The 19,195-nt window shown below is 34.1% G+C and overlaps 1 protein-coding gene across 1 annotated transcript in view; it reads left to right on the plus strand.

The window, feature by feature from the left end:
- Window positions 1-19,195, plus strand: part of mRpS22 (mitochondrial ribosomal protein S22) — a 107,473-nt gene that overhangs the window by 32,201 nt on the left and 56,077 nt on the right. The window contains exons 3-4 of the mRNA XM_085815017.1: window positions 4,113-4,277; window positions 18,260-18,403. Of these exons, the coding sequence (XP_085671143.1) occupies window positions 4,113-4,277; window positions 18,260-18,403 (309 nt within the window). The remainder of the gene's footprint in view (window positions 1-4,112; window positions 4,278-18,259; window positions 18,404-19,195) is intronic.

Here is a 19,195-nt window from a genome sequence, read left to right on the forward strand (position 1 = left end):
ACTGGATGCTCACTGGCCCAGGGGCTATTTGGCTACCAATACCCTAATGGATGGGGACTTACACCTCCTCGAACCGCCAAATTCGTAAATTTTATACCCTCGTGGGCAGGACTACCTAGGTACAGATCCTAGCCAGTACTTCACAGAGCGTTCTGCAGCAGGGGAAATCAAGGAGCATAAGGATGAATTCCATTTAATGTCATGTCCACCTCAGTGGTGTAGGGAGAGGGTGGCAAAGGGGTCTATCACGGCCTGGGTGCAGCATGCAGAGGTTTGCCAAATGGTCCCCAAGGCAAACAAGATTTTCAGAAAAGTTTCAATTTTTATTTTGAACAATTTCCTGAAAATAAATTTTAAATTAATAATTATCATAATATAATTAATTATAGATTTTCTTTGTCCTGTAGCTGTGGCATTATTTTGTCTTTTGACTGGGCACAATTGTCTGAATGCCCATTTTCTTAAAATTCGACTTAAGGACTCTTCTATCTGTACTCTTTGTAAGCCATGGATAAGGAGCATATTGATGAATGTAATGTGCTATTATTTTTTAATCATATTGTTCTTAAGTAACCTATAGATAAGGAGCATATTGATGAATGCAATGCGCTATATCTTTTAATTCTATTGTTCATAAGTATCGAGAAGCAAGATCAAGACTAATGGCTTAGTGGCCAAATGTCTGGCATTTGTATAAATAAATATAATTGTCTGACAAAATATGTTATAAATAATGTTTGCAGTAATTCAATCGAATATTTCCATATGCAAAACATTCATCTTTCTTTCTAAATACTCCCCCCCCCAATAGTGAAATATTTTTATTTTTTAAAACGTAATGCACATACAGCTCATGTTTGTTATTTTAAAATGATAACAAACAATACATTATAGTCTTTTATTATCTTATGCCCTTCGACTTTGAACTATTATTAATTCGGCTGCCAAACTACAATCAATAACTAATAAGTGACATAAAAAATGAATATTATAAACTTTTATTTAATTCTTCTCTTGATATGGCTCTCTATCCAAGAATCTTTTTTGGGATTTATTGAAATACATGAAATGCAGCCTCAATTGAAGATACACTTTTAGAAAAATTAAATTTTGATAAGATTTCATTGACAAACTGTAGATCACAGTGTTAAGATAACGCTGCCATGATGTCAGGTGACATATCTGGCGTTCAACAAATAATTATGGAAAGAAAACAATGAAGCATTATTTGTAAGCTGTGATAACCATTAACTAAATTTAGTAGGGGTTAGAGCAGCTAAGCAAAATCTAATTGTTGTAACTTGTTTTGGAATAATTGGAAACATATATCTCTTTTCCTCATATTCAACAATACAATGGGAATTAAGAAATGCTTTAAAGAGAACTGTTAAACATGATTTTGAAACAAGATGGAGTGCCATAGCAAAAGCGGTTAGTGTTACTGTGTCGATGGCTGGAAAAATTAGTAGAACTATTAGAAAAATTAGCAGAGGACAATTCTACCCTAAATGTGACACCAAAAATGAAGCTACAATTTAATTCAAAATACACTGAATTTTAATTTCATAACTTAAGTCCATTTAAGGCATGAACTCTTGGGGAGAGCTAATTGTGTGCAGCTCAAATTACAAGATTCTAAAATGAATTTTAGCAGTGTAATATCTTGAATCTTTAGCGACTAAACTTCAGACAAGCTTTGTGAAGAGGCAATAGAAAAGGCTAAGTCTTTTTGTGAAAAATGGGGTATTGATACAACAATCTGTGTTAAAAGATGCCGAAAACTGCTGGGAGAATTAGCTAGAAATGTTGGCCTTTCTGCAGAAAGTGAAATTTCTCGACTGATAAAAAGCATTCCTGATCATCTACAGCAGGAAATAATGCACAATCTATATGACTAAGTGATCTTAATTCCAAATTTGGATGTTTGCTGAATGCTGAAGATTTATTGAACAAGGATAATATTGGTAACGATTTTGAAAAGAATTATAAAAATTTGGATGAATTTTATAATACAGATTGTAATGGAACAGAACTCTATGTCGAAATATGTGACTGCAAGATGTTATTCCTCAGTAGAAAAAAACTAAACATGAAACTCCATTACAACTTCTTACCTTTATAATCTCGTATGAAAAGATGTTTTTCCAAACCTGAGAGTCACACTTCAAATACTCCTTACTATTTTAATATCATTTGCTAGCTGTGAGCATTTATTCAGAAAATTAAAATTAATTTTGGCACATCTACGATCAATGATGGAACAAAATTGCTTAAGTGAACTAGCATGTGGAAAGAGAAAAATTTGAAATGATCTACTTTGATGAAGTAATTGATAAATTTGCTTCATCAAAGGCAAGAAAAATGTATAAATAAGTAATTAATTGTGTTAATGTAATGTAATATTATATTAGTATTAATAAATGTATATACTTATATATAACATATAATTTTTAATAGTTTAAAAAGTGTGTGTTTTTAAAACAGTTATATAACTATGTAAAATAAATAATATCTTTTTAAATAATTCTAGATGAGCGTATGTCTGATTTTTTTCCACTGGCATAGAGACATTTCCTAATGCTAGTCTCAATTTTTTTTACTAGATTTTTTTGTTTTAAATTTAAAGCCTAACTTGAGCCTGTTGTCCTAAAAATCTGCTTACCATTTAGCCCGAAAAACTATATCGCATTTTGTATAAGTGCAGTTAGGTAGTGACTATTCATAATGACACTGCATTTTGTATTAGATTCTTATTGCGAGTATATTATTTGTATTATAATCTTATTACGAGTATATTCTATTATGTTTTTTTGGGAAGGGGGCACCAAAAAGGTCATCGTGTCCCAGGCGCCAGTTATGCTTCCTACGCCATTGGTCCACCTAACTTCCCGGATCTTAACCAGATAGAGACACTTGAGATCTTATGGAGTGGCAGCTGAGAACTCAAATACTGCCATTTCGGGATATCCTGGCTTTGCATGACCACTGCTTAGACATTTGGTACAACCTGTCTCTAGTCGTCTACCAAGAACTTGTGGCATCCATTCCAAGGAGAATTGCAATTGTTTTTCAGGCCAAAGGTCATGCACTGCATTACTTAGGTGGTTGTAATGTTTCGGCTGTTCATTGTAGGTTTTTGTTTTTGCTTATAAAATTTTTTGTTCTTGTAAAATGATCCTTTTTGCTTTTATTTATGAAGAGAACAAGCAGTACCTGTTAAATGTAAAAATGGCTAAACATATGATTTTGACAAGGGCACCATGAATTTGCAATTGTTTATGAGGTGTGAATAGTCAGAAAATATCCAGAAAATTTTTTGAAAAAAGAAGGGGGGAAGAGGAATGCATGGGCTAACAACAGTGACAACTGATGATGTGGTATTTGAGTATTTGTGTAATTTTTTGTTCCCAACAATGTGTAATTAAATTATGTAATCCAAAATACATAAATATTGTTAGATCATTCATTAAAAATTAATTGCTAGGTCTCAAAAATAAATCCTTTCAAATTAATAAGGTACAGCCATTAATCCTTTGTTTCATATTGATTCCTACTGAAATACAAGAATGATGCAAATAAAAACAAGCAGTACGTGCATCACAGTATGAAGAAGAAACAGAAATAGGAGGAAACTGTGAGAGTAAGAAGTTATGTAGATGTGCCCAAGCAATAGAGAGGCGATTATGAATGTGGATTTAAATTGAACTGAACAAATGTATTCTCCAGATTAAACTGCTTGAAAATAAAAGTTAATTGCGTATAGTATTTTACTGCTTATTATATTGTGGGTATACCTATCTGCTGTGTTTTTTTAACTGCTTTCAGATGATTTTGTGTTAATTATGAACACCATCCTTGGTCTAACCCCAGTGAATCAAGTGCTACCACTTTTTGCGTACTGCTGCATATTAGATCCTGGATCCTATTATAATGAAATGAAAAAATAAATATGATTTTGACGTTAATAAATATAAATATTTTAACTAGTATAAAGTGTTTAATATTTTATCATAATTTATGAAAAGCACTCCTTTTCTACCTTCCTTGAAACGAAAATGTGTATATTTTTTGTAATGTTTAGACTTGATAATAATTACCATGAAATATTTCAGTTGCAGAATATTGCTGCCTACAGAGCTAAATTAAAGTTACAGATGCCACCCATGATAGAAGTTCGTGAACCAGTTGATGAAGTCTTATCAAAAGATCCAGAACTTCAAGGTTTTTTAAATTGTAAATTAGTTTTCACTGATATTTCTCCTGGAATATCTGCAAAGGTATAATTATTCTACATAATTTAGTTAAATCTATAGTATTATTATATTTATTATGCATTGTATTTTCATTATACTTTAGTAGGTACTGTTCTGTAATTGAAACCGGATTTAAACATCGCCAGAAGCTGACAATTTGGGAAATTATGTCTTTATACGAGGGTTGGAACTTTAATAGTGGCAACACAGCTGAAAAAAACGCTACGCAGCAAAACCAAAGAATATCGCGTATACCACACGTGAACTACATACCTACCTTATCTGTCAGCAAAAAGACTCGTCCTGCCTACGTCACGCGCATGCGGAGTGACGCGAAGAACGGATCCTTGTATTAGCTCACGGTCTAAAGTAAGTGTTGTCTGGATGTTTTCAAAACAAGAACAACGATGTTGGATAAAAATTTAATGTGGCAGAGGTCGTACAGCACGACAGTGTCATCAAGGGCTTCAAGAGGCTTGCGGGGAATCTGCATTACCTTACAGAACCGTAGCAAGATGGGTGAAAGCATTCAATGAAGGACACCAAAACGTGGCAGACATGCTGCGGCCAGGTCGTCCGAGTGTCAGCGATGCAGATGTGCAAGCTGTTGCCTCACTAATAGACAATGATCACCGCCAAACGATTCGTCAGCTGGCCGGACAAACAGGATTAGCGCATATGACTGTGCTGCACATTCTGAAGGAACGCCTGTCCATGAGAAAAATTGCTTCACGATGGGTTCCACATCAATTGATGGAAATGCAGAAATGGCTACGATACGATGCTGCCCGAACCCACCTGGAGCGCTATGAGCGTGAAGGAGATGCGTTTTTACACCGTATCATTATGCTGGATGAGACTTGAGCCTGATTGTACCAGCCAGAACTGAAACGCCAATCAAACGAATGGCGTCATCACGGGTCACCACGACGTTCGAAATTTCGTCAGAACCCCAGCAATGTGAAAGTTATGGTGATTCTCATGTACGACTGTGATGGTGTCATCCTAACGCATACCGTTCCCCCACAGCAGACCGTCACTGCGCAGTATTACTGCTCGTTTTTGGAGCACAATCTATGAGCAGCTTTGAGAAAAAAATGGCGACACTTTCTGCAGAACGCTCCTTTCATTTTGCATGACAATGCTCGGTCGCATGCAGCGCAAGCTGTGATTGATTTGTTCAAGTGATAGGGCTGGGAAGTGCTTTACCATCCACCATACTCCCCAGATCTAAGCCCTTGTGACTATGACTTAATTCCTAAGATGAAGGAACCACTTCGAGGCACTCGCTTCCAAACTGTTTCTGAGATTCTTGCAGCAGTAGACCGGTCCATTCAAACTATCAACAAAACAGGCGCTGCTACAGGTATTCTGCGACTTCCACATCGTTGGAAATGGGTTGTACACAATGCTGGCGACTATATTGAAGGACTGTAAAAGATGGTGACATGAATCACTTTTGTATTCCTTGTAAATAAATAGTTGCCACTATTAAAGTTCCAACCCTCGTAATTTGTATTCTAGTTGCCAGTTTTGAAAAATGCATTCTCTTACTTTTTCTTTTGTTTTTTAAAGAGTAAACATTAGTGACTTCAAATGAACCAATCTCTTGGAAAGTTTAGTAAAACATTTGCACTGACTCAAATTCCAATAACAGAACAGTACCCTTTATTATGTTTATTATATTTCATGCAGAATTTTTCAAGCTACAATTACTTTCTGAGAGCTAAGAGTGACGCTATCTGCTCAAAATGCAATTTATTCTTTTTGTGCTTCATAGTTTAACAGAGTACTGTTGTTTTAAATCTTCGTTTTGAAATATTTTAATAATCTTTATAAAGATTTTGAGCATTTAATTTTAATTGCTTTCAATATTTAAGACGCTGGTTTTTTACTATTTAGTATAATGTGGTTCATGCTGTTTCATTAGATGTGCTCAGTATTTTAATGTGTTGATATTTTACCTTTTTTTTTTTATACTTGCCGTTTTATTCATCCTGTGTCATGCATTAACTGTCATTAAAGTAGTCTTTCATCTTTCATTTGGGCTCTTTCCTTCCTTTCTTTTTTTCTTTCTTTTTTTTTTTTTTTTTAAAGATCAGTCCTATATTTTAGTAATGTGTTGAAATTTAATGCCAGTGCATGGCCAATGCAATTTAATGTCATAGTGCATTGCAATCTTCTTTCAGGTTATGTGCCATTAATTCCATTACCACTACTTAATGGATTTTAAATGAGATATTTAGTTAGAAAATAGGGTTGGAAATGCTTTATGATAAAGAAAATACTTGAACACACGAAAATACACTATAAGTGATGAATGGCTGTGGATATATCATATGAAATTTATGATGGCAGTAAATATATAAGTATGTATTTTAAATAGACTCCAGCTAAAAAAATAAGCAACAAAAGCAAAACACAGAATGAAACAAAAACTATTTAATGGATATGTGTGCGATAGATTCAAGAGGTTGGTGTGGTACTAGACCACATAGCAAACCATAAAGCAAAAACATACAAAAACACATGTATCATGACCATCACATGGTGAAAAACCATATGGTTTGGACAAATGTGCAATGGAAACATCACGCTAATAATGGGCATGATACCCTCTAATTGAAATGCATGCTTAAGAATAATGAGTTAAGCTGGCAAATAGCACTATGGATTGCTTGTTGTGGCAGTAGCACCCATTTCTGTAGTAATGTATGTCTGAGCTCGTGGATGGTGCCTGACGATACACTGCGACCTGCTATCCATCATCCCAATTTGTCTTGCTAATGCTCTGTGAGATTCAGGTTTGGTGATCTAGCAGGCCACAGGAGATGTGAAATTTCACTCTCCAGATAACTCTGCACCACTCGGACTCTATGCAGGTATGTGTTACCATTCATAAATATAGCACCTACTGCAGCGATAAAAGGATGCACAACACAGTGTAGAATTTTGTTGTGATATCAGGCGGCTGTGGCAGAACAACCAGGAATAATGAAGAGGTTAAGTGTGGCCATTCATTGCTATCATAGCCCATACAAGTAAGCCTCTTCCTCTGTAATGGGCTTCTTGGATATTTGGCACCCGATAGCATGTCTCTGGCTCTCAACATATCGTTGCCCTTCAGGAATTGTTCTAGGTGTTGTACTGAGACTCATCCATAAAGGCTACGTGGCCCCACTGCTCTAGTGTCCAACTGCGATGTTCGCGACCGTAATACCGCCATGTTCTGATATGCGATGGGGACAAAAGAACACAAACCACAGGTCATTGGGCATACATTCCACTTTTATGCAATCTGTGCGACATAGTTTGGTGGGGTATGGGCCGTTTTGCAGCAGCAGGAAGATGTGATGTGAGTTGTTGTTCTGCTGATGATTTATGGTATCTTGTACATATAGCAACAGGAAGCGATCGTCTGCTATTGTGACGATCCAGACAATCTTCTACCATCCAGACCACATCTTTTACATGGGTTTTGATTCCTTTGGTAACAATTCCAAGGCCTATTAATGGCACTACAATTCACATTCAGCTCTTTTGAAACAATGGATTGTCTTGCACCAACTTGCAACATCCTGAGTATTTCCATGCAGAATGTGTCTCCAGCACATTTCGTCATGCAAATGGTGTCTTTGGCTCATGCTTTCCACTTTGGCTATCTTAGATTACATGGAACTATTGCCACTTGCGTAATGACGCATAGATCAGGCATGCCTCCTTTTAGGGCATTGTACTGTAACTGCATGAATGCATTTTATGCTCATTTTGGTTACCTATTTGTGTTTGGTGGTGTAATCTCTACCTTATATGTAATGGCTCCTCTTTTTACATTCCCTTTTTACATCCATACCTTTTCTTTTAGCATTTATTGCTTTCCTTTCAGCAGAAGTATAGTAAGTGGATACATTTTATGCAGTAAGTACAAAACAAAGATGCTTTCATCAGATAACGCCTGAAAGTCATTACTACTTTTTAGTCAGTAAACAATTTTTAGTCTGGGCTGACTAAAAATTGTTTACATTACTTGCCCGCATATTTATGGTGAAGCAGTATTGTACAGCATATAATCACACATAATATGGCCTTTCTTGGGGGTTACATGTGCACACTGTGGGATTAAAACCCCTTCACAGGAAATGGATGCTTCATTCATGCAAGAAACAATGCTACTTGAGAATTTCACATCACTCATTGCTATTCATAATTGCTCAGGAGTCACTGGGCAAATGCCACAAGCCACAGATAATCTTCCACCTATAGTAACTGGATGGTTGCAGAGCGACATGCACAATATGGCATTCGCTCAAGATGCTTGTACTGCTGTGGCATGTCACTATTATGGCTTACGGAGAAAACTTCCAATTTTCATTCTGAATTTTATGAAAGACAGGTTGTTTAAAGTAAAAATTTATTCTGTGCTGTCTAAATCCTTTTACCAAGAAGAGGGAGTACTACAGGGCTGTGTATTGAGTGTAACTCTTTTTAATAAATAAAAAATAAATGCAATTCTGAAGGAAATTCCTCCAACCTCATCTGGTATGTTAAAAGTATTAAACCTTTTGAAATTATTATCAAATACCTCCTGGGGTGCAGATAAACCTTCCATGCTCCGAATTTACAGAGTTCTTATTCACTCCAAACTTGATTATGGATCAGTGGCCTATGGATCGGCATGGCCTTCTGTGATAAAGAAGCTTGATCCTGTTCACCACCAAGCTCTGAGAATTTCTTCAGCTGTCAGAACATCTCCTGTGCAGATTTTGTATGTAGAATGTTTCGAGCCAATCCTCCATCTGAGGCGGGAGCAGTTGTGTCTTCAGTATTACTTCAAAACTGCATCTCGTTCTGATCATCCAGCCAACCACTAAGTGCTTGATAGCCAGTTTTATTTGTTCTACTAAGCATGTCCCTCTTGTATTCCTACTTTTGGATTACGTATCTGACAGTGGATGCAAGAACATGACTTGGAAGAGGTGAAGGTCCAGGTGGTAAAGTATCTGGATGTACCTCCTTAGAAAGATGCACTTTTCAACATATTTTCCAACTTAGATAATACCAGTGATGTTGTGTACAAGCAGATTTTCTATGAACATAGACAGGCTTTCAATGACTATGTTGCAGTATATACAGATGGATCTAAGTCCCAGGATCACGTCGGCTCTGCCTTTGTGTGTGAGAACACTACTGAGGGAAGGAAACTTCATATCGCTTGTACCCTCTTTACTTTTGAATTGTTGCTTTACTATTAGCTCTATCTTTCATAGGTAAACAACATTGGAAAAATTTCATTATTTACACAGGCTCACTAAGGGTGCTAAAAGCTCTTGAATCATATGTGAATAACACAAATCCATTAATTGTAGAAGTGCTGAAGCTCAATATTACCTTCAAGGACAAAGGTTACCAGATCCTTTATTGCTAGGTGCCAGGTCATCCTTACTAATATTATAAATGCAGATGTTTGTTTGTGTGCTTGTTTGTTACGCTTTCACGCCTTAATTATTTAACCGATCATCATGAAATTTTCAAGAAATATTTTTGATATGTTAGAAAAGGTTATAGGCTATAAAATGTCTTTGTGCGACTTGAACTAGCCGAGATATTAATTAAAAACTACTTTTCCCCTGCATTTTTCACTTACTTTGTTGGCTTTTTCCCTATTAAAGGGATTTGGCTGCGTGTCAATTAATTTTTTTCACAAATATCTATGGAACGGTAGTTGGTTGAATTTCAAGACACATATCCTCTGATTTAAAAAATTCAACGGAATCCATCAATAACATTCTCATCTTCGTGTGACTTTAATCAGCTGAGATATTAATTAAAAACTCTGAAAATGCTAATTTGAATAAGATTCAATAGCAACATAAGGGATTTTTTTCTTAGGTCTTCCCGTGTGGGTCCAATAAATTGGTGATAAAATTATAACTTTTGATCTAATTATCAAAATTTCTCGAAACTTAGATACTTGTGTCGTACTCTGAATGATAGGAACAATGGTGATGGAACTGTTTTTGTCGCTTAATTATTTCCAGCATAATCACAGATGAAACAATACTTTGCTTGCTATTGTTAACAGGCTATGATTCGAAAGCGATGAAGGGGGAAGTAGCTGGTATCCGTCGATCGTTGGGTTGCCGAAAAGGTTGAAGTTCAGGCATTTAATGTGGAAAATCATTTAAAATTAATAAAATGACTTCTAATTAACTTGACTTGAAACTATTATCAACATTTCGACTTTTGTAATATATTTAATGTTTTGTTTCTTATTTTTTTAAAGATATATTCATTTGTGCTATGTATTTCTGTTATTGTTGCTTGAAAAATTGCATTTACATTTTATATTTTTGACATTTTACTGTGTGCGATAACAACTATCCTTTTACCATTTTAAGGCACTCGAATGTTCATTATTTTTAAAAACAACCTTTTTGTCAGGCATAAATACAAAATATCTGCGGCCTATAGGTATTGAAGAAGGGCAGTATTTACTGAAATTTTACATGGAGTGTATTTTTTAAATTAACATGGAGTTGAGACTTATTTAAGGACATCAACGCGGCCGAAGCCGCAAGTAAAGCTAGAACTATAATAAATCTAAAACAATGCAGAAAAGAAATTAAGCAAACAAAACAAAAAAGAAACAGTTTTTCACAGACGATTCAGTATTTTTCAGACAATTAATTCAGTTCTCACTTCCCGACAAGGCAAAAATACATAAAAACTCAAAATATCTATATTAAAAATTATGAAGTAAATCTTAAACACTTATTTCCTCGAATTAATTCCCGAATGGATTAAGCATGATTTAATTTGCAATAATAAAAGAAGGCATTATCTTTGTTGTTTTGAAGCTTAGTTTCTCTAGATTGGCAACAAATCCATTATTATGCCAAGTTTCAAATGTTAATAAACTTGATCGCCATCACAAAAATAATTAGGCTTAGCCGCACATAAACAACTTTTAAATTGTTGATAACTCTAAAAATATTGCATGCAGATTTACTAAAGGCATAAAAACCTTAACCGGAAGATAAGAACAACATAATTCAATCATTTTTAAAGCAAAAAAATGCACAATTTACAAACATATAAGAGTAAAGAAACTGAGATCACTGAGCCGGGTAACAGAATGGATATATGTAAAAGGTTGGGCTATTAATTTCCAGGACTGACGTAACTGTAGGAGAACAAAAAGTCTGAAGATGGCACTAATGATTGCATATTGAAGAGCATTTTATTGCACGTGTGCAGTGCAATCAGTGCCATTCTGAAGTAAGTGGTTCTCGTGGAAAGGCGCATTAAAACGTAGCTCTTAAATTCTTATTGTCGAAGTGAAAATGAAGCAAAGAATTAACGTTAAATTTTGCTTGAAATTGGGCAAGACAGCTGCGGAAACCTACAAAATGTTAAAACAAGTTTACGGTGAGGAAGCATTATCTCGCTCAAGAACTTTTGAGTGGTTTAAATGCTTTCGGGATGGGCACGATAGCGTCGAAGATGATCCACAGTCCGTACGCACGCCGGAAGCAATTGAAAAAGTTTGCGATATGGTGAAATGTGATCGTCGATTGACTATTCGAGTACTCGCCAATGAATTCAACATGGGCAAAGAGACGGTTTGCCGAATTTTGACGCAAGACCTAGGCAAATGCAAGATTTGTTTCAGATTCGTTCCTCACCATTTAAGGGACGAAAAAAAGCAATTGAGACTGGACGCATGTGGCAAAGTTATCAACAACACTGATGCTGTTCCTGCGTTCCTGGATAGGATAGTCACGGAAGACAAGTCTTGGTGTTATCAATATGACCCTGAAACCAAGCGTCAAAGCTCCGAATGGCGGTCTCCAAGTTCACCAAGGCAGAAAAAATTTCGATTTGAAAAAGTCCAAAATCAAGGTCATGTTAATCGCTTTCTTCGATTGCGATGGACTCGTTCATCATGAATTTCTTCCTCCTAACATGACTATCAATGAACAGTTCTATACAGAAGTTCTGTTTTTACGACTGCCATTTTGAGTGTAAATTAGCATTTTGCAGCAATATTTTTGGCGATTCACTGACAAATATGGTTGGTTTTTGAATGGGTTATAATTTGTTCCTGTTTGTGATCTAATGGTGGGGTATTCGAGTTTCTGAGCAAGGAGTGAAACAGAAGCATTTCAAAATTATTTATTTTTTTGTAATAAAGAGCTCTCAAACAACTTTCTGCTTTGGGAGATGTGAATTCTTTATTAAATGTTTCTAAATTTGGTGACTTATCAATATTTTGGCGATTTTAAGATCTAAGATTTAAGATTCTATGGAAAATTTTTAATTAGGAAATCTGGGAAATTTTTGGCGACTTTTTTAGAACGTTCTAACACTGATAAATTTCATTAAAATAATGGTAATGTATTGGAATTATATTTAAAAAATAACATTAAAATAAAGTATCTTTATTTTTCACTGTCATATTATAAAGTTCCATTTTGGCCACATATATCCAATGTTTTGAAACTGAAAAATAAGCAAGATATAATGCTATAAAGCACAATTTTATAGCAATGTGAAATTTTATAGCAAAAGCAAAATAGCTATGTAATTAATTAAAAATGTCTTTTTAATTTTTTTCATGGTAAGAGTTTTTCCCATTTCTCGGAATTCTCAGAATATGCATCAGTTTTCTCTTTCTCTACTTTTCACTAGACACAAGCATGGAAAATATAAAAATGCTTCTAATCTTATCATATGGACAGGCATTATAGAAAGGAACATTTTTTTATTAATAAAGAAATTGAAAACTGTCAATTCAAAAGATTCATCTAATCTGTCTTAATGCATCATACACAGGGCTGGTGCTAGGCATTTTGCCACCTGATGCAGTCTCTGTGGATCCTAAATTCTGCTTCCAATGCCTGCTCTAAATTCTAAAAGTTTTACCATTTCTAGATTTTGTTGCTCTGTGTCAGTAAATTCTAAAAATTATGCCACACCAGCTCTGTGACCGGACCTTACCATATGTACTTCATATTTTTTCTGAATGTTCATATTACTAAAGAAATAAAATTAGCAGCTTTTTCTTCATGCATTCTAAATGCTTTTTGTCTTTTAGAATAACAGAAATCTTTAATTAAATCCAAAAATTCTAAAGTGAAAAGGAAATGTGTTAAAGAAACGAACTAAATATGTAAAGAGAAAGAAAATTATTCTTCAGAGATGTGTAGTTATTATTATGTAAATTACCCAGTTGTTAACAATTTCAGCCTTTAATTTCCCATTTGTATTTCATCACCAGAATGCAAATCACTGAGACAGTTTTTAAACTGAGGTTTTTGGAGTGCAAGACAAAGAATGTGTTTCTGACCTCCACTTGCTCCCTTATTAGTTTCTATCAGCTGTGATAATTTCCATTACCGCTGCTGATATTTGAGTTTATTATGACGATAGAGTTATTGAACCAGATTAAATTGAAATTAAATTGACCACTAGTCCATATTTTTAGTTTGAATTGACTCTTCTTGTTTAAGTACATCACCACGAGCTGTAATTGATTTTGTTAGCATAAGAACATGCTTTTATGTTCTAAGTTCTTTTTAAATAAGAAGCTTATTTAAACCTCTGATTTATAGTTACTTTCAGACATAGCCATAATTTGTTTTATGATCAAGTATACCCTCATAGGTGTTGTGGAAAGGTTGGCAGTTAGGAGATAAAAAAGGCAGAAATTATTGAGAACATTGTTTTGCATATTGACACAAATTTCTAATTGTTAGAAAAGATGCTTAAGGAGAAGGAAGTCGATATAAATTTAGCCAAAATGTCTGGGCAGGCCTTCAAATTAAAAAGATGCATAATTATTTTGTTTCGTTGCTACAAAACATAAATGTTTAATTTGTAATTATCCTAATATTGTTTAAAAATCAATGTCATTAATTGCATGTATTTTAAACTGTGAAATTTTATTAGATTGTGATATTAATAGGGTTTTTTTTAACAAATATTATTAAAAAAATTAATTTAATTTGATAGTGTCCATGTAAATCCATATAACTAAGGTTATCTAATACCTAATTTAATTACTTATAACTAAGTGCCCTTAAACCCTTAAAAATTATATTTGCATATTAAAGCAACATATTGCCTTTCATTAACCTTTATAGTGGTCACAAGGTAAAACACAAAAATATAAAAATTCATGTAAAACTTATTATTCGCATCAAGTGAAACTTAAAATAATGCAAAACAACTTATCACCTCTAGTGCTTTAGTGGCTTAATAGAACCTTAAAGTATATTAACTGAGTTACAACCCCTGGAACTCTACACGAAGCTATGACACTAACTGTGTCAGACAGAGCTCAGGTAACTTTCAAAACTTACTAACTGTGCCTACATCAGGCCTTTCAGGCTTGTTCTGATCAGCAGGTCTCTCTCTAGGCAAGTAGGAACAGTGACAACAGCCAATCTTTTGCTATGAATCATGCTGATTATGATTTTAATGCTCATTTTAACCTATGCTGCTTGACATAAAATCTACTTGCTATTTACTAAACCTCTAGACTGAACAAGTATGTGACAAAATGAGACATTAAGAATAAAAAAGCTAACTGTTAGTAAAACATAACTAAAATGTCACTTCTCTTCTTTCAAATATGTCCAGTTATTATAAGTGTAAAATATTTAATGCTACTTGGTAAATTTCATAATATTTATTTTGTTCTCAAACATATTAATAATTATGTTAATTAAGCTATGTTTAATAATAATGTGTCCTACTTACGGATCTCTTTTATTTTTAGGACGGCATTAAAAAGTGAAATTCGGGCATAGATATAATATTTTTAATTGAATTTATTCAATTCCCATTTGCTCACTTAATTTTTTTCATTAATGGTCCTTAAAGATACTTAATTTCCATGTGCAGAAATGTGTATAAACCCTGATAAGCCCCATGGGTTTTGTGCCAAAAACTCCCAACCAGCCAACCAACCTTAATTGAGCAAATTATTCATATATATGCTAGTATACATATTTTTAATTATTTTATTAATTTTAAAATTTACCAGTGGTAAATTGCTTTTATTTTATTTTTGCATTATTTATTACTTATTTGTCTCATATATATATATCATTTATATATATACACACACATTCCGAAGAGCCTAAACATAATGACCACCTACTCAGTAATGAGGTGTGCAACTTCTGATCTGCAAAACTGCTGCATCTTGCCTTGACATGGAAGCCACAAGATTTCCGTACATGACTGGAGACAGTTTGTACCGAATGTCTAAGCAGTAGTCATGCAAAGTTGAGATATTCTGACATAGTGGTGATTGAGCTCCATGGCATCTCAAATGTGCTCCATCAGGTTAAGATCCAGCAAATTTGGTGGCCAGGACACTAATTGGAATTCATCCTTATGCTCATGGAACCACTATAACACAATTTGAGCCTTGTGAGATAGGGTGTTGTCTTGCTGGAAGATTCCATTTCCAATTGGGAAGACAGATGCCATGTAAGGGTGCAACTGATCTGCAAGTTATATTCAGATATTCTGCAGCTTTTATGGTCTGTTCTACCACGGCTAAGGGTCACAGAGCCTCCCATGAGAATGTCCCCCAAAGCATAATACCACCACCACTAGCTTGTCTATGACCAGGTGTATAGGGGAAGCAACTGTTCACCTGGAAGATGACGTACCCTTACACAACCATCAACATCATAAATGAGAAATCGTGAGTCATCTGATCAAGCAGCTGTCTTCCACTTATCCATGATCCAGTCTCAATCTTCCCGGGTCCACTGTAGGCATAATTGACAAACACCCTTGGACAACAGAGGCACATGAGTGGCACAGTTCTGTATCAAACAGTGTCTGCTGAACTGTGTATTCTGAAACACTTGGCCTTAGACCTGCATTGTATTGAGCTGTCAGCTGAGCCTATGTCTGGCGCCGATTTTGCTGTGACAAGCGGAACAGTCTCCGTCGTCTTTTTTCTTTGATGATATATGGATGTTCAACACCTTGGTGTCTGTTGCTGGTTTCACCAACATTCATACACTTTTCATGAATACTAATACTGGCAGATCATGAACAACTTATCAGTCATGCAGTTTCAGAGATATATTCCGAGTCTTCAGGCCATTACAATTTGTCCCGTATCAAATTCACTTAGATCAGCAGCCTTTCCCATCATTCACAAAAGTAAGTGCAAGAATGATGCCTTACCTTCTCCAGTAGCAGTTAAATACCACTAGCGGACAAACCCTCCAGCAGAGTGGGCAAACCCGCTTTATTTATTATGTCTAAATTTCATTTTTATATGAATGAAATCAGTTCCATAAATACCTAAAAAAGAATATAAGTAAAATTTAGAAAAATTAATGACAGCAATTGCATGTCGACCAGAAAAGGAAAATTTATAAAAAATATTTACAACATTGAAAAAATACAACTTCCGATTCCTTAACATCTAAAACGATCTATATATATATATAGGTTTTAACACATTGGGACGGTGCCAAATCCTTAAGTCTTTTGAAACATGAAGCCATACGGGAAAACCTAAGAAAAAAATCCCTAAAGTGGCTATTGAGTCTCATTCAAATTAGCATTTTCAGAGTTTTTAATTAATATTTCAACTGCTTAAAGTCATACGAAGATGAGAATGGTATAAATGGATTTCGATGAATTTTTTAAATCAAGGGATACGTGTCTTGAAAATCAACTAAGTGCCGTTATATTCATATTCGTGAAAAAAGAAATTGGTGCGTAGCCAAATCCCTTTAATAGGGTAAAATCCAACAAAAGAAGTGAAAGAAGAAGTGAATTTATCATTTGGAATACCATTTTTAATTAATATCTCAGCTGATTAAAGTAATACAAAGATGGGAATGGTCAAAATCGCTTACCAGGAATTTTTGGAATCCAACGGTATGTTTCATTAAGCCCAGAAGCGAGCGGTTCAAGAGAAGATGATGTTGGAAACAAATAGACAGATGCACACAGATTTTAATATAATAGAATTCTCACTTAATCACGTGCCCTCATCATCCAGACAAGTTCATTGAAAAATGTGGGAATGGCAATAATTTTTTGGTTCTTCAGTGTATATACATATATATAGTTACATGGTTGACAGCCATTCTTTTACTGCAGTATATTAATGCCTACCGAATTCTTTTTTTATATTAAATTCTGCAAAATGAATTTTCTTCCCTTTTTAAAGTGATTATTATAGATATATATATAAACTTCTATGTTTTATTGTTAAAAAAAATTTCTAGATATACTATTTCTTATATATTCATCTGATAAATACTATTTCTTATATATTCATCTGATAGAAAATACATATAGGAAAAAAATTCAATACTATCCGAATCAAGGGGGTTAGAAAGATGGAGTAAGTATGGCATCACAAAAATAAAGCCAAGGAAATGTCAACAATATGACATTATGACTTATCATGGCCACCATACAGTGTACAAATAAGACTATGAAACATGTTATTAAATAAAATTACACTGACTTTAAGAGCAATTATCAACATTTGGAGGCTTAGAAAAGTATCCTTAGGTATAATCTGAATAAAATACTGTTGAAATTTCTGTTTGGTATTTTAGGTTTTACCATTTCATATCGCTACTATTTACACATTTTCATGTACCTAGATTTTATTGAATTTGAAACAGTTATTTGGAGTCCTTATAGTCTTTCTATGAACTGAGTAGAAATCATTTATGTTAAGTGTTAAAATTAGAATGGGAGACCTTGTAAATATTCAGTGATGAAAACTAATAAGTAGACAATACTGATTAGAGTATAAACAAAACAAACGAAAAGGCACTGGCCATGATAAGTCGTGACATCATACTGTGATGTTTCATGGCTTCATGCTCATTGCATGGGGCATAAGAAGGAAGCTTCATTTATTCTAACCTCCTTGATCCACATACTACAAAATAATCTTAAAGATGCTGTTTAATCTTTTGTATTTAGTATTTGTGTTTTTCTAGGATCGAATGATAACAGTTAGGGAGACAGATGGCACACTTCGAAAAGCATCTTGGGAAGAAAGGTCATATATGAATCAAATTTTTTTTCCTGAGCCAGGTCGAAGTTTAGAAACTCCAAAATTATTTGAAAGCCCATATCTTGAAGTATGCATTCTCTCTTTCTTTTTAATGATTGTGCTAAAATTCTAAATATAAAATGATATAAAAATCCACAATCATTTTTAAAACATATAAAAATGAAACTAATGGATAGTATGAAAGATAATTTCATAAAAATAAGTTGCAAGTTTTTTTTTTTTTTTTAGTTTGTGGGTCATTTAGTTCAAGCTTTCACTTTACTGAAAAAGTATTGTGTTTACTATATTGACCCAGAGTCACAATCAGAATAACACTGAAAACAACAGTGAATATGCCAGTGTCCTATTCTAGAAAATATTGTTTGAGAATTCCTTTATGAAAACTATGATTATAAATGAATATTTGGAAGCATGCAGTGATTTTGTTGCAAAAATAAAAGTAAAATATACCCTCTAAAAAAATAACCATTCATCAGTTTTGTAATTTTTAAATGTTTTTTGTCTTTTAATTGTTGCCAGATTTCTTTCAAAATATTTATTAAAAAAGTAAATAAATAACTGCAGTTAAATCAGAGCTTAATTTTAAAATATGCATTTCATATTTTATTACCTTGTGGTTCCCTAATATTTTCAGTTTGTGGCATCTATGATGTATTAAAATTTTTCTCAAGCACGCATACTTAATAAGCCTACTTAAAATTGACACTAGTTGATACGGTTAGAATGGCTAAATTACAAAATAAATTGAATACATTTAAAATTGCAATAACAACCTTGTATTTAGCGTACATATGTTAAAACACTCAATCGATTTCGAGAGCAGCTAAAGGTCCCTCCTCATGAGAAGAATGAAATTACT

Source organism: Stegodyphus dumicola, chromosome 4, assembly GCF_044657685.1.
Source record: "Stegodyphus dumicola isolate Sdum_Otavi_A_Nest chromosome 4, ASM4465768v1".
Lineage (NCBI taxonomy): Eukaryota > Metazoa > Arthropoda > Arachnida > Araneae > Eresidae > Stegodyphus > Stegodyphus dumicola.